The sequence below is a fragment of the Schistosoma haematobium genome, chromosome 7 (genome assembly GCF_000699445.3).
Source record: "Schistosoma haematobium chromosome 7, whole genome shotgun sequence".
Lineage (NCBI taxonomy): Eukaryota > Metazoa > Platyhelminthes > Trematoda > Strigeidida > Schistosomatidae > Schistosoma > Schistosoma haematobium.
This window is the reverse complement of record NC_067202.1, coordinates 13771531-13789209: the sequence shown is the minus strand read 5'-3', so window position 1 is coordinate 13789209 and position 17679 is coordinate 13771531. Positions and strand designations below refer to the sequence as shown.

Here is a 17679-nt window from a genome sequence, read left to right as displayed (position 1 = left end):
GAATAACAGATAACATGGGGTCTAAATGAAATAGGGTTTACTGTGAACTATTTAAAACCACCTAACATTTCAATATCAGGTATGTGGTTTTTAGTTACCTGGACCTTGTGGTTTCCTATTGACTAAGGTTACGTACGTTTGACAGGTGCCTACCTCTATGGACTATATTTGTTGGTGTACTGGTAGATTGGAAGAAAGTTCAGGGTAACCTTACTAGAATGTATCTTCAGTTCACAAAGTCATTGTCTCTTTGTATGAGATATATTGATAGATGTGGACTGCTTGGTTGAGATACATGTAATAATCATGATTAGTGGTTAGACACGTTGTGTGACATAGCTCAAAATTCATCACTATAGAGCGGATGCATTCAGTATTTATCGTCCTCTGAATATTTAACTTGAGTATTCCTGCATGAACACCAAGTAGCTGACAAACGCCATAGCGTATCTTCGCTTATTATCAATGAATGTTCACCATTGTGAACAAATATAAAATACAGTTTATGGATACTGATAAAATTGGACAGATACATCCCAGTCACCACCACCCCTCTCCCCTAAATATTCAAAAAATTTGTTTTCAGATAAGTCGGTTGTTTTTTTTTTGTTTATTGAAAACTTATTTTCAATTCTGGGTACATGTGGAAATCGTAGTATTTTCAAAGTTGAATTCACGAGTAAATCTAAGCTAGATCACTATTGAAAACTTGGAAGCACTAGATGGCCGATTCGTCCTGGTATAGGACTTCTCAGTAGTGTGCATCCACGATCCCACATACGGGATAAATCGTTTAAAGATACTCACATGCCATCTCAAAGAAAAGTGGTAAATGGGAAGTGATAAACAAGACATGCTAGTTGAAAGATGTCTACTTATACACATGTAATTGTTTGGGTCAAAAGAACACTTGTGTACATTCGGTTAAACAACTACAGATTTCTAGTCATTCTTAGTTTCCTCACTTACATAGCGGATTATATAAGTTTATGGTGACTGGCTTGAATATGTAATTTCTGGAGATCTGGTGAGAAACCATAATCAATGAAGTTCAATCTGTGTCGAGTGGAGACAATTATCCAATTTAGACAATGGACAAGGTCATGAATCAATTGAAGTTATAAAATAACACCGTTAGATGCCGGGTGCAGTGATCTAGAGGTTAAGTGTTCGGGCGTGGAACCGAATGTCCTGCTTTTGAGTCCTACACGCAGGATCATGGATATGCACTGCTGAACGGTTCCATACCAGAACGAAACAGCCGTCCAGTAGTTTCCGGTTTTCAATATTGGTTTAACTTAGATTGACTTGTGAATTGACACTCCAAAAATATATTCATTTACAGTACATATGGATCAATTTTAACTTTGAAATAAACATATTACTAACTGGTCTTCTTCAATATTGGTAAATAATAATTAAGTTTCTAGTTGATGATCGCTGTAACAAGATTATGAACAATGAATTACGTCCAAGAAAAGATGTATTCAATGATAATTATAATTCGATAAACTTTTTAAATCATGAAATAGAACTGATATAAATGAATTCAATAGTTGGAGACTTTCATCGATAGACTTTATTTGATTTAAGAAACCTACTTTTAATGTAATTATTATAGTATATTCAAGTGGAGTGGCTAGTTAAATGTACTTAACACATGCTCCCTTGATCACCATGTGTGTGATTACATAATGAGTAAACTCCGATAGGAATAAAATGAGTAAAACTCAGTGAATTAAAATAAGATTACTAATCTAGAAGGCAGTCGAAATGGAAGGACATAATGATGTAATAAATACAAGGAAGAGTTGAAAATATCTTTGAAGGAGTATTTGTCACTAAGGCAAACAAAAACTAATAACCGTCTCTTTTTGAATACACAAATCAAGATTTTGATGCCTGATAGCAACGGCTTCAGTAAACATCAAAAGACTGGAGTTTGGCTGATTACTAATCACCTTGAAAGATTACAAGGTATCGAACTGATATATTGTATCCAAGATATATTTGATAAGTGTATTTTATTCCTATCAGCGTTTACTCATTATGTAATCACTTATTTCTAGCCCTTTGGAATTCATGTTACAATCAATGTTGTACAATGTTCTTTCACATAAGGTATATATTTACAATATTTTATCCAGTCTATTAAATTTATTTATAACCTTGCTATACTATACTGTTGCATCTTCATAGTAAATTCCAACTAAACTCTTTCACATGTGGGGAATTAAAACCTACTTTGTAATGATGATTTTTAAATATCATAGGTTGTTAGCAGCTGACAAGAATCATACGAAATGAAATGAATTTATTGCTATTCTGTTAGATTCTTTGTTCCAACTCTCTTCAGAAGTGGATATTAATGAACTCAATAGTTAAAGGCTTTCATCAGTAGACCTTATTTATGATGAATATCTTATGACATAAGAAAATTAATACTTATTTTCGTAGTTCATTTAATTCATAACTATATAATAGCCAAAATGGACTAATTTATTGCCATAAAGGTACAAGAAGCTGATTGATCGAAGCTGAAGCAGTCAATTTGTTTTTGGAATTGTAAGATATCCAACACTAATGAATGTCAAATCATGATTGTGTCAAGCTTCATTATCAAATATATTTACAACGAGCTAGCTTGAACTGATCACTTTTATTCCCATCAAGTCTTTGTGTTATTTAGCTATATTCATCTGGGTGAGATTGACTATATGGTCGAAGTAGTTCCAGTCGATTGGAAATTAGTGTATTTTAAGTGTGAACCTATAAATTTGCTCAAAGATATTGTAGCTGATAACTAGTCTTTGTTAACCATAGTGGTATGCTTCATCTCAGTTTCATAAAACCAAATTCTTTTACAATATAAAACAATGATCACTCATTAATATGGACTGATTGAAGTTATACTTGTAGACCATTGAATCTTGGATCTTTTATCTAGAAGTTGAACATTCACATATAAGACTGAAGACTGGTAGTGACCAGTGGAGTTCAACCAGGTCTGTTGTGAGGTAGTAACTCACTGAAGACAATGGTGAATGTGTCGCTCAATTTCGTGGATTAGTTGAAGTTAGACATTAACACCTTAGGATGCCGGCTCAGTGGTCTAGTGGTTAAGTGCTCGGGCGCGAAACCAGTAGGTCCTGGGTTCGAATCTTGCAGGGGGCGAAGTCGTGGATGCGCACTGCCGAGGAGTCCCACAACAGGACGAAACGGCCATCCAGTGCTCCCAGGTTGTCCATGGTGGTCTAGTTTCAAATGACTCATGATCTTAACCATTGAAGGTTATGCGTTTTATTCTTGGTTATAAGTTCAAGATTGAACAATATTAGGTCATCCTAAATTAAGATGAAATATCCCTTCAATCTTTTTAAGTTTTCAATGATTATCGAACATAAATCAGTTCATGATCTCAATCAAAAGAAAAAAAATCTCTTTTATTACATGATTTTCAATCGATACTTTCACAAATTGCCGGGATAACGGACAGGGGGACAGCGGTGGGAAATAAAATTTCACTATTCTCTGTCTGATATTTCTATTCAATTCAATTAAGAGAGATTCACCCTTTTTGTTTTCTTTCCAAGAAAAACTTAATGGACATTGTAGAATGTAAAAACAAAAAAAATTATAAAGAAGAACAAACAAACAATCCATGACCTACGTATTTACAACTTGGTGAATTGACATTCCTTTTAAAATAAAACACGGTCATTGAAATACAAAACATAACTATTGTTTAACTATTATTTAAAAGAAAAAGATATATAAAACCTTGATAGAAATGATAAGCACTAAGTCATTTCGTATTGTTTTGCTTGTATCTTCCCATTGATGTTTAGGATTGCAATTGATTAGTCTCTTATTAGCATATTGGTATACTGTACGGATTGACTTGATAGTGCTTTAATTCACAAGTATTCTAGGCAAAGATAGATAGTGGATAGTAGTGGAATCCAGTTTGATACGCGTTTCGACCTGTTTGGGACGAGTCAGTTGAATGTACCTGCACCTCTGAGTTGATGTTCACTTTGAGATTCGAACCCGGTACCGATCACTTCAAACACCACTGCGTTATTCGCTTAGCTGTTAAATCCTAATATCCAATTGTTTGTGCAATGGGGTGTAATCTAAATTCACTTGATATTGTTTACTTGTATCTTTCGATTGTTGTTTAGGACTGCAATCGAACAGTCTCTTATTGGCATATGTGCATACTATGCATGTTGTCTCGATGTTGCATTAATTCACAAACATTAATAGCAAAGATGGATAGTCGCTAGCAGTAGAATGTTCACTCCGGAACTTGAACTCAGTACAATGGTTAAATGAATAAAGCGATGGTGTTTGAAGTGAACGGTATTGTGTTCGAGTTTTGGAGGGAAAATTAATTCCGTGATGTTTCAGGTACATATAGCTGATGAGTCCCCAGGGGAGGGAAACAGGCATCAACTTGGATTCCACTGAGAACCACTATTCATCTTTGCATATAATGCTTGTGAATGAAGACCATATCGAGTCAATCCGCACAGTATGACTATATGCTAACAAGAGACTGATCAATCGCAATACTAAATATCAATGGGAAACTTCAAACAAATAATACTAAGTGAATTTAATAATAATTAGTATTCTGACAAAAATTCGTAATGAACATTTGTAAATGCGGTCACTATATGGCGAAGCAAGATTGATAAATGAATCCCTTTAGATGTATAGATTTCCTCTCAATCTCCACATGAGCTGAAAAATATGCAAAATTGCATCAGTATGGAGCATAACAAGGTAGCACAGTGGTGCTTAAAATGGCAACTGGAGCTTAATACGGCTAAATGTGGATGGATATGCTTCGGTGATACATCACTCAACCTAGACCTTACCATAAATGGAGAAGTGTTATCTAGGTAATAGAATCAGTAGACTTAGGACTCAGATGCTCCCAAGACTTGTCGTTTACAGAACAGATATTGAAACAGACCTCCAAGTCTCAACGTCTTGTAGGTTACATAACTCGAAACCTTTATAACAATGAGTTACGTATTTTAATGTACAAAGTTTGTGTTCAACCACTTCCAGAATACTGCATATTTATTCTTAGTAGTCAGCGCATAAAGGATAACTTAAGGCTGAAATCAGTACAGAGACGATTTACACTTCGTATTCTTGGAACTGATTGTACCTTAACTTATAATTCTAGATGTAATAAACTTGGGCTCGACCCTTCATGGAAGAGGAGGTCAAACTAAATCTTATCGTTTTCTTCAAACTACTTAATGAACTATCCTTTATATCCAATCAAGTAATTCAAGATGCAGAAACTTCTGATTATGACATCCGTAACTCCTTGGCACTACTGAAACATACTTATTCCAAATCATCTCTTTATATGAATTACTTCACCTATAAATTTTCTAGACTCTGAAATAACCTACCATGATCTATCCGCACAATAAAATCACTCCCATTATTTGTTCGCTGCATCGATTCATACTGCTCCTCTGAAAATGTATTGAATGTTCTAGCACATGTAAGTGTATCTCCTTCCACAAGTGAGGTAATGGGAAGTTTAAATGTTTAGCCACCTTTTTTAGTGCTTCCCCTAGGTAAAACCACCTACTTGCTGTCACTTTATGTTAACACCGTTCCCAGCAAGTTTAACTACTTTGAATAATATCTTGCATTAACAGTATATCACTGTGTGACATGACACATGCATTTTGGTAGACCTGATTGACATATTCAGGTAATTATCGCTTTGTTGTTCCGTGCTCTCTGTTTTCGTTTTAATTTCTCTAATTGTAGATAATTATCATTAATTCGATCTGGGACAGGAAATGACCGTAATTACACCGTTCATAAATCAACAGGTTGTCCATTTCAGAAGAATTTAAAAGTTCCTGGATCGCTGTAATGCATGTACTGTCTAAACAATTATTGAACTAGTATACTTAAAACTTTCTTCTATCACATGTTTGCTCTCCATATGTAATGTTCCTATTTAAATCAAATTGATTATGCCTGTAAACTGGCGTGAGTTCTGTAATGATTATTTTCAGAATATATATGATGCTTTAGTAAAACAGTAAACTCAATGTATTCGAGACATTACTATCATTTTCACTGTCAATTAGATGACGTTCAGTTACACCATTGACTATATACTGTATATCTAGTCTGAGCTTTTGAGAAATATACTCAAAGATGTAGACGTTAACAGAGAAATCACTTGATACAGAAAGATCAACTTAGCCGCTTACCATATCGTTTTTATGATGACATTTAATCTGAAATCAATGTTTTCATTTATTGAAGTCACATCTTATGTAGACAATGTTTTTCTCAATTGTAATATCTATAATCCATTTGTAAACATTTTCTAATTTGAGACATATTGGTAGATACAGACTATTTGGTTAGAGTCCCCATGACTATCGTAACTAATGGTTGAAGACTCAGGGTAAAATGGCCCAGATTCGATTACAATTACGTAGGTGTATATACTCTTTGTCTTCCCTTAAATCATGAGATTAGAATTACTTTATACCTTTCTATCAACTAATTCTTTTTCCTTGTATCATATCCTTATTTGAAACCTTTTTTGTTTATTACCATTGAAGTAACTACTTCAATGAATTTGGTGTTCATCTTGTTGTTTTAGTGAAGTATGGCAACTTGGACCGATGTATATATGTGCCTAGTCCTACGTTGTATCTGAGTGATATATATACATATATACTCTAGAAAGAAGTAACTATAACGACTATTATTAACATTTACCACTTGTTTACATGCTTTTAAATATTTCTAATGTTTTCATTATTATTTCAATGAAATAAATTGATGAATACTTGAAGAAATTAACTTTTTTTTTCTTCTGATTAACACTTTCTATATTCGATGAATCCATTCATAATCCCCATTGAACTAGATCCTTTTCACTTAACAACTAGGAATTTGTATTTACATTTCCGTTTCTTATTATTTTTGTTTTGTTTTGTTTTGTTCTGTTGTGTTTATATGATTTAAAATTGAAATCAATAAATTTTTTTTATTTTTCATAATCAATAATTAACCAGTTAGTGATTGTATCCATATGTGTATTACATTATTGAATAATAGATTTAATAATAGTGGTCGATTTAAACGGAAATGGAGTTTTTCATTCAACATTATGAAAAAAACGAGTCTTATGTTTGAACTATATATGTGAATGTTTCATAGTGATTCATTGAATGTAAGTGGTTAGTATGGTTAACAAGATTTAAGATAGTTGTTGTCAAGGTATTCAGTATTTGAATTCATGAGTCGATCTAAGTTAGATCAGCATTGATAACCTGGAAGCACTAGACGGCTGTTTCGTCCTAGTATGGAACGATTGAAATCAGACATTAACACTGTTGGATTCTTGTCCAGTAATCTAGAGGTTAAGAGTTAACTCGTGAGACCGAAGATCCTTGGTTCACGTCCCGCATACGAGATTGTGGATGCACACTGATAAGGGGTACCATATCAGGATGAAACGGCATTTCAGTGCTTTCAGGTTTTTAATGGTGGTCTAGCTTCAACTGACTCATGAATTCAACTATTAAAATCTATTTTATTTTGCAAGCCTTGTCATTCTTACTCCCTGTTTAAATTTATCAAAGGATTCAATCATATCAGTCAGTCGCGGCTAGGATAGTTCAGTGGTAACGTCTCTGACCGTGGAGCTGGGTGACACGAGATCGAAGCCGCCAGGGAGCACCAGTTCCCTCAAGATTACAGGTACACCTTGCTGATGAGTTCCAAGTAGCACAAAACTCGGGTCCAGGGTTTCCTGTCAACTACCTCCAACCACCATCTAATCTCAATGTATAGTGCACACAGTGTCGAGTCACCTAGACTGCTGGCCACATTGCAACATGGTCGATAGCATTCCGTCTGTACTAAATAAAAAATTGACACCCATGACATTGGTCACCACCCAGTGATCAATCAATTGTGAATACTTTGGTATTTGTCATTTACATATTCATTATTATATGATAGTAATTATTTTAAATTGTTCACCTAGATCTATGTATGTTTCATTGAAATTGAATACTAGTGAAGGTTTATCAATGTATCACTGTACACCTAGTCACTTCTCTCTTACAATCGTCAGTTACGTAAAAAATTTGTGTGAAAGAGAATAGAGAATATTTCCACAGTTGAAAGCTAGACCATCATCGAAAACTCGGAAGTATTGAACGACCATTTCTTCTTAGTGTGGGACTCCTCAGCGGTTCGCATCCACGACCCTACACGTGTGATTTGGACCCAGGACGTTTGATCTCGCGTGCCAGCTCTTATACTCCAGACCAATGAACCGGCATCCAACAGTATTAATGTCTAACCTCAACCAATCCATGATATCGCGCGACCAACTTCAACCGTCTTCAATGAGAAACTGCTTCACAACAGACACAGTTGAACTCCACTATTCACGGCTTCTCACCAGAACTCCAGGAAATCTAAATTAATTATTCGCTGATAATTTATCAGTGGTGTGTTTATTAGTTTTTTAGTCATTATTTTCTATCACATTCCCTAAAATGGTACTTTATCATAAGTTAATCAATAACTCATTGAACTCATTGATTCAGAGTTGGCAGTGTTACAAATTGATTTAAGTTGTACGCATAAACCATGGCATAACGAATCAAGGGTTTTAAAGAGATACATGAGATTCTTGGGTTCGATCACCTATGATGAGATCATGGACACTCAACTGTTAATGAACGAAATGTCTATCTGGTAGTTCCAGGTCTTTAATCGTTGTCTAACTAAGATCACTTTATAATCTAATCTAATCATTGTAGAATGTTAATCAAATAAGTAGTATAATATTGTTTGTAAGTATAAACGACAAGAATAACTGACTGAATTTGTAGACAAATTTAATTTGTTTTGGTCTGATTTATTATAATCATTAATATTTTCAATGTATTTGTTTGTAAAGTAATTACTAATGCGTGGTTTGACTAGTTTATAAGGGTCAATATATGACAATGATTAATCTATAAACACTTTAACTGTCTAGTAAATGTAGTGAAATAATTGGATCACGATTAAAAGGTATACCTTGAAGAAAATTTGGGGTGTAGTCAAAATATTACATAATAAGTCATTAGAAAATGATAAACATGTTTACTTGAATCTTCCTTGTCATTGATAAGTCTCTTATTGGGATATTGGCATACTGTACGGATTGAAGCGATAGTGCACTCATTCACAAGTATTCTAGGTAAAGATGGATAGTGGAAAGTAGTGGAATCCAGTTTGATACGCGTTTCGACCTATTTGGGACGAGTCAGTTGGATGTACCTGCATCTCTGAGTTGATATTCACTCTAGGTCTCGAACCCAGTACAGTGGTTAAGTGGATAGTGCGATGGTTTTTGAAGCAAACGCTACTAGGTTCGAGCCACGGAGTGAACATTAACTCTGTAATGTGGCAGGTACATCCAGCTGACTCGTTCATTAACACAAAACCAACTGAATCTACTTATCTCTTTGTTTATTTGTCCTATTAACATAATAATCAAATAATTTCTACTACTGAAATCTAGACGGAAATAAATGAAAAATTATGAATGACTGATTTATTTACGAATATTTTAAAAGACTATTGAGAATCAAGTTACTTATAACATTATTGGAAGGAGGATTTATGGAGGTTGTAGTGATTTTAATAGGTGAATTCATGATTCGATGTAAGCTAGACCACCATTAAAAACCTACAAGCATTAAAAGGTTATTTCGTCTTAGAATGGAACTCTTCAGTAATTGTGGACATCCACGACCCCACACGTTTTACTTGAACCCAGAATATTCTGTGTCGCTTAACCTCTAGGCCACTGAGCACAGTACGTTAAGTATTCGAACGAGAGAACCGAAGGTCCTTGATCCGAATCCTACATGTGGGATCGTGGATACACACTTTGTCAGTGAGGAACCTCATACTAAGACGAAATGGCCATTCAATCCTTCCATGTTTTTAATGATGATCTAGCCTTAGATCAACTCATGAATTCAACTATTACAAGTAGTGACCAGTGGAGTTCAACCAGATCTGCTGTGAGATAGTAACTCACTGAAGACAATGGTGGATGTGTCATTCAATTTCATGGATTAGTTGAAGTTAGACATTATCACCGTTCGATGTCGGCTCAGTGGTCTAGTGGTTAAGTGCTCGCGCGCGAAACCGGTAGGTCCTGGATTCGAATCTCGCAGGGGGCGAAGTCGTGGATGCGCATTGCTGAGGAGTCCCACAACAGGACGAAACGGCCATCCAGTGCTTCCGGGTTTTCCATGGTAATCTAGCTTTAACTGGCTCATGATCTTAACCATTATTATTACAATTACTTATAAAAGATTGACTGTTCTTTTTAAAAGAACTCATAACAACTAAACTAGAATAGAAGTAATAGACTTATGAAAGAGAATAAAATACAGTCAATTATACCTGTATTCTAAACACATATTCTTATAAGAAAACAAACAAACAAATCAATAATATAAATTACATTTCTATGACAAAATTAATCAATTCGATAGTAACTATGATAAAAAGTACATTTGGTAGTGCTCGATGTATGTTGTTGTTGTTTTGTCTTTTTTCGTTTTTTTTTTCTTTCAAAAATACAGATGACCTTATTGAAATGATTAGGGTTATACATAAATGATTGATTATTTTATTCATGATTGATTAGCATAGAAATCATAATAATAACAAAAAAGTTCTTTATAATTCATCTGGGACTATTTAAGGTATAGAGGGGAAAAAAATGGATAATTTAACAGATAGTCATATCTCTCCCTCTCCCCTCCCTCTCTCTCTCTCTCGCTTGCGCGTGCGTACGCACTCGCTCTTTTTTTTAAAATGTTTATTTTGTAATGTAATTGAATCCATGACCGATGGTAATTCAATAGATATAAGAATATCAGAATTTTATTATCATCAACTTATATCTGGGGTATAAGTGAAATAAAAAAGAGAACTATTTATGATTGTCCAATATAAATTGGTTAATTATATCAGGTCAATCTATAAATAGTTAAATGTAAAGTATTTGTCACTGAAGACAATGGTATATGGTGGCGCAACTTCGTGGATTGGTTGAAGTTAGACATTAACACCGTTGGAGGCCGGCTCAGTGGTCTAATGGTTAGGTGCTCGCGCGCAAAGCCAGTTGGTTCTGGGTTCGAGCCCCGCGTGGTGCGGGGTCGTGAATGCGCACTGCTAAGGAGCCCCATACTAGGACCAAACAGCCGTTCAGTGCTTCTAGGTTTCTAATGGTGGTCTAGCTTCAACTGACTCATGATTTCAATCTGTGGAAATTTCTAAAAATCTCCACAAACCCCTTCTGATAATTGTTAAACTGTTTCATTAAAATCGCTTAAAGATCCACGTCATATTAAAAGACTAGTATTTGAACGAAGCATATTCTTTTCGATAAATTCTCTTCAGGTTCTACAATTATATATCCAAATTAATAATCCGAAAAAATGGCTAGGTTAAGGGCAAAGTACATCGTTTATATTGTGTATTCATCTTAGTTAGACAACTATTGAAATCCTTTACATTATCTAGGCAGCATCATTGATGAACATGATGGATCTGATGCAGATGTGAAGGAGGGGATCGGTAAAGCAAGAGCAGTATATTTACAACTGAAGAACATCTGGAACTCAAAACAAATGTCAACCAACACCAAGGTCAGAATTTTCAATACAAATGTCAAGATAGTTCTACTGTATGAGGCAGAAACTTAGAAGACTATGAAAGCCATCATCCAGAAGATGCAAGTATTTCTTAACAGCTATCTACGCAAAATACTTTGGATCCGTTAACCAGGCACTATCAGCAACAACCCATTGTGGGAGAGAACAAACTAGATCCCAGTGGAGGAAGTGGATAGGACACACATTGAAGAAAGCATTCAACTATGTCACAAGCCAAGCCCTTACACGGAATCCTCAAGGCCAAAAGAGGAGTGGAAGATCACAGAATACATTACACCGAGAGATAGAGACAGATATGAGAGGAATGTACAAGAATTTGATAGAACTAGAAAGGAAGGTTCAGGACAGATTGGGTTGGAGAATATTGGTCGGCGGCCTATGCTCCATTGAGAGTAACAGGTGTAAGTAAGTACTTCTTTTCCATAGCTTATGTTCAATGAACTAGTAATGTACATTGTAGTATGATGTATTCATACTCTAATTCTTATAAAGGAATCCAAGAAGCCGGGTTTGTTCTTTATCATAAAGGAGAAGTAATATGCCAAAAGCTAAAAGGATGTCATTGATCGAGATTTCAATTTAATTTCTAACGAGAGACACGTCATTCGCTGAAAATGTTCCTTTATTTTCTAAAGGATAAAAATATATATATTCATGTTTATGAATGAGTGTACTTGTATTTTCAATTCAGTTTTTGATCAAGTAAAATTACTTTCTCACTGCAGTAGCTGATTTGGAATTGCATATAAGAAGCTTAATGATCAGTATCAGTACTCGGATAACTGAACATAATAACTGAATACTGGTTACCGGTTAGTTCAAAAGCTAGGTGGAGGGTCTAACTGTTCAACCTCATATGCGAATCCATGATTTTGTTTTATTGGAATCGAACGAAATTACTGTTTATTTCTCGATATCAAATAATGTCCAATGTTAGTAAAACTTGTACTTCAAGGAAATACCTACTCCATCTATTCAGGATGTTCATCTACTAAGAGAGACTGGTTAAATACAGTTCTCAATGTAAAATGCTCGATAACTCAAACACTTTTATAGAACGGTGATATTAGTTCAATAAGAATAGGTTCTATCGTTTGGGAAAATGTCCTAGAGTATTAGCCAGTTATTTTCTCTTGTGATTCTGTATCGGCATTACTTCTAGGCTTCATATTTCAAACAAACAGTCAAAATATTAACAACGGAATGATTTAAGCTGTTACAAATTAAATTAAAATTCACATACATTGAACAAGTGAATGGTTATTTGTTCTTAGAAGCCAAGTAAATCATTTGAATCAAAGCGAACCGATTTCAAATCACAGAGTGAATATCAACCCGAATTCAGGTTTATCCAACTAATGGGTCCAATTTAGGATGAAACACATATTAGATCCCATTAATAGTTATATCTTAATCTATTTTTCATAAATAGTTTATCTTGGTTGGATTATCAAAATTAAAATGTTAAAACATTTGCACTTTTAACATCTTTCTACTTTTAACACTGAATATTCATTTCACTGGTTGAAATCATGAGTCAATTGAAGCTAGACCACTATGGAAAACCTGGAAGCACTGGACGGCCGTTTCATCCTAGTATGGGACTCCTCAGTAGTGCGCGAGACTGAAAGGTCCTGGGTTCGAATCTCGTGGGGGTGCGATCGTGGATACGCACTGCTGAGGAGTCCCATACTGGGAAGAAACGGCCGTCCAGTACTTTCAGATTTTCCATGGTGGTCTAGCTTCAATTGACTCATGATTTCAACCAGTGAAGTTTCCAAAAATCTCCACAAAACCCATCCTGAGAATATTTATTTGTCTCAGTCTCTTATTGGTATATCTGCGGCCTGTGTAGACTACCTCAATATTGAATTAATTCACAAGCATTACAAGCAAAAATGAACGATAATTAACAGTGGAATCAATTCTAACGCACATTTCGTTCTATTTAAGACTCATAAGCCGGATATATCTGACAATTTAAACAAACAATACAAATATAAATTAAAACTTCACTCCATTACACAAACTAGCAGCCATCTGGATTTAGAAGCCGAGTGAATAACTTTATAACGATTGAAGTGAACGGCACTGGATTTGAATCCTAGACTGAAAATCAATTTTGTGATATGACAAGTATATTCAGCTCACTTATCTCCTTCTAATCGTCATTCATCTTTACTTATAAACAGTTACTAAGTATCAAGTTTACAAGTTTATAACAATTCATAATCAGTAAATGATAACTTACTTTCTTTATATATTTGTTCACATATATATTGATTATAAGTAGTAATAATCTTTTCAGATTTATTAAAATCCATATTTCTTGTTAATCTTTGAATAATAGTAATTCCAGTCATAGTGTTATCATGAAAGATTATTTTCCATTCAAAGTTTATAATATAAATAAAAGGGGTAACTAGGTTTATCAGATTCTATTTCAGATATGTTGTACAATTATATAGGATTTAATTAGAATACATTGCGGCGGGGCGGGATAGTGGTGGTCGTGGTGATGGTGGTGAATTTACATTCATTTTATTCATTGAATCATTATCATTGTTGGAATCGTATTGTACAATTATCAATATTGTTTTTATTACACAATTTAATTATCTATACAAACCAATTGACCAATCAGATTATCGTATTTTTTTATTTAAAAAAATAATTATAACATGTGCTATAACAAATGACCAATCAGGAGAAGATTTCGTTCAAGGTCATTGGAAAGTTATTCAAGGTTAGGGAATATTTAAGAAAAAACAAGTAACATTTTTTTTAATAAAGGGTATTTGGCTATTTGTTTGTTTATTTTGGTTAAGTTAAATAATAAAAGGTAATTGAGATCATGAACTGATTAATGTTCAACGACTATAGAAAGCTTCGAAGTACTGGATGGCTGTTTCATCTTATGTTGATGCGTCCGACAATAGGACGAAATGGCTGTCCAGTGCTTCCAAGTTTTCAATAGTCGTCTAACATCAATCAATTCATGATTTCAATATCTAAAACATAATGAATTCTGCAACCACATACTGATAAAATAAAGGAAATGTTGAATTTACGTTTGTTTACTTTCAGTATTAGAAAATAAAAAGGATTTGTGAAGACTATAGAATTTTTAAGGTTTACATCATGAACTGATTGTAATTAAAAATAACCATTGAAAACTATTAAGGATTGAAGCGCTGTTTTGTTCTACCTTCGAATTATTCAATGAGAGTGAACACATATGAGCTAACCACAGAGAATCGAACCTGAAATTTTTCAGGTTACATGTCTAGTGCTCAAACTTTAAATCATTGAGCAGTTATCTTGAAAGGGCAAGACTATAATTTATGGAAGAGCCAATCAAAAGCGTTTGAGGTATTCCAAGGTCACGGCGCCGATTTCAGTGCCTGATGCTCACGTACGATCGGTTTACAGTGGATTTTAGAGAAGACGTGATAATTAAGCAGCTACAAAAAATGGGATTACTAAGAAGTTCCTTTATTTGTGAATGCGGTAATCAGATGACTGCTGGACCTTGTGCGGACTTCCGTGAAAATTTTACCAAATGTATTTTATTAATGTGAAAGAAGAAAAATACATAATAGCGTCACAACTACAGATGACTGAGTATAGATTATGTACAGATTAGGCCATTAAACTCGGACCCCTGAACATTTAAGTCGGAAAAAAACGCCACTGATTACTTTAAGGGATCTGTGGAGACTGTTGAAAAGCAGGTAGAACTGGAAAGCTTTTTATTCTTATTATGAAATTCCTTGTGAATGGGCATCCTTAACTCCATCGAAGATCTAGACCAGAACGATCATATTTCAAGGTGTGCGCTTGAACTTTACTCTGGGATGCGACAGTTGGGTTATGGAAGGATATTGATAAAGAGTCTCATTCCAAGTCAGACTGGTTAACCAGTGCCTTTTAGTGTTTAATGAATATCTAACCATAATTATTTGGATTTGGTTGAATAGATCTCTCGAAGCATAGTTCTGCTAATATATTAAAACTTAATGACTGAAACATGAACTACATACAGACATTACATGAAGGTATTTCTCCAGTGATTGGGTCTTGATCAGATCAAATATAACCATATTTATGATAGAATTCTTACCAATAAATTTACTTATAAAGGTTGAAAGTAGACTGAAGGTAGATAATAAGTAGTAATTTGAAGTCAGTCAATAGCTAAAACAATAAATCTTGTTATTATGTAACAACCATTTCATTTACATAATTGTTATGACTGTTGGTTGACTATTATAACTGAGTCATCAATTGTTATGTCTGATCGTTGCAAAATGTTATGTCGGAATCGCTTGTCACTTACATATAACGCGCGTCCTGAATTCCATTGCTAGCCACTATCCATCTTTGCTTATAAAGCTTGTGAATTCAGGCAATATCGAGGGCAGTTTGCACAGGATGCTTATATGCTAATAAGGAACTGATCAATGGCAGTGCTAAACATCAACGGGAATAATACCAAGTGAATTTCTAAGTTACTTACAGTTTTGTATAAAACAAATTGTCATTAAAAAGGTGAATTAAAGTACATGGGACTACGACAGTAACACTTCGAATCACAATAATGATAACTTTGTCTTTTCCGTCTAATCCTGGCAACTACTAAAAACATAAAATTTTGTTAGAAAGGGGAGTTTTGTGAATATTGTAGCGATTTTAATAGTTGAATTCATGATTCGATATAAGCTAGACCACCATTGAAAACCTGGAAGTAGTGGACGGTCGTTACTGTTATATCCTAATGAAGATTAAATTACGGGTAACCATTAATGGACTAATATTACATATATCTTTATTGTAACTAGATTATGTATATCTAAACTCTTCTTATTACAAGTTTTATTTTGATCTATAGACTATTATGATACGATTTACTATTCTTAAGTTATGTTCAGTTTATTGATTACAGTCTCCCACGTTCATAGACAATTTTTGGCTCGATCTTGTATAAACATGATTTCCTATTTTATGGTTTGATGCTGTCTGTTTGGCTAGTATATAAACCAAGTATGTTTGAAATAAATGATTTGCATAGTGTGGGCTGTTATTGGCGTTCTTGACTGATTTGGAAGGATTAGGACAACAAGAGACCAATACAGACGCTAGGCTGCTCATATCGGTTGAACGTCATTGGTTTAGCACCAGTACTAAGATTTTGCGAACAAATCATGTGATGATTAGCCAGGCTTAAAGTCACAACAGTTTCGACCTAGTATGGGACTCCTAAACACTGTTCCTCCACAATTACGCATGCGGGACTCAAACCCGGGATCTTCGGCCTCACACTCGAACTCTTAACCCCTAGATCACTGAGCCCGCATCCAACGGTGTTAATGTTTAACTTCAATAGATCCATGAAACTATAAAAGATTTCTTCAATAAAGACTCTTAGAAGAATTCAAATTATATTTCCAATTCATTTAATCATATACCAACACTTCGACAATAATGATCCACACTCATAAAACAGACAGAGAAGGTTTATGGTTACAGATCTAAGGTTCATTCAACTATATACCAATTATATTCAGTGTTTATTATTAACAGAATTCTATTACAATGAACAATCATCATTTGAATAAATGAAACAAATATTCAACAGAATTAATACAATTGGCATATCATATCATTGAATAACAGTTCAATGAATCAAAACAAATCACAATGAATCAATCAATGAATAATAAATTATTGTTTTACTGAAAGCGAACATTCACCTTGGATTCATTGAAAGTCCAAATGAATTAATTCATTCTTTGTTTTGATAGTAATAATAATAATAATAATAATGGCTAGAATGGATAGCCTATATTGTATTACATCTTTAAAACATTTTGAATGAAATCATTTCTAAACGTTTCGTCTTGTTTGG

General features: G+C 34.2%; 1 protein-coding gene across 1 annotated transcript in view; it reads right to left on the bottom strand.

The window, feature by feature from the left end:
* The window catches only part of MS3_00009649 (uncharacterized protein), a 107066-nt gene extending 92705 nt beyond the window's left edge, over positions 1-14361 (bottom strand). Inside the window, exon 1 of the mRNA XM_051218046.1 lies at positions 14023-14361. Within this exon, the coding sequence (XP_051064477.1) occupies positions 14023-14134 (112 nt within the window). The 5' untranslated portion in view covers positions 14135-14361. The remainder of the gene's footprint in view (positions 1-14022) is intronic.
* Between the last annotated feature and the right edge of the window lie 3318 nt (positions 14362-17679).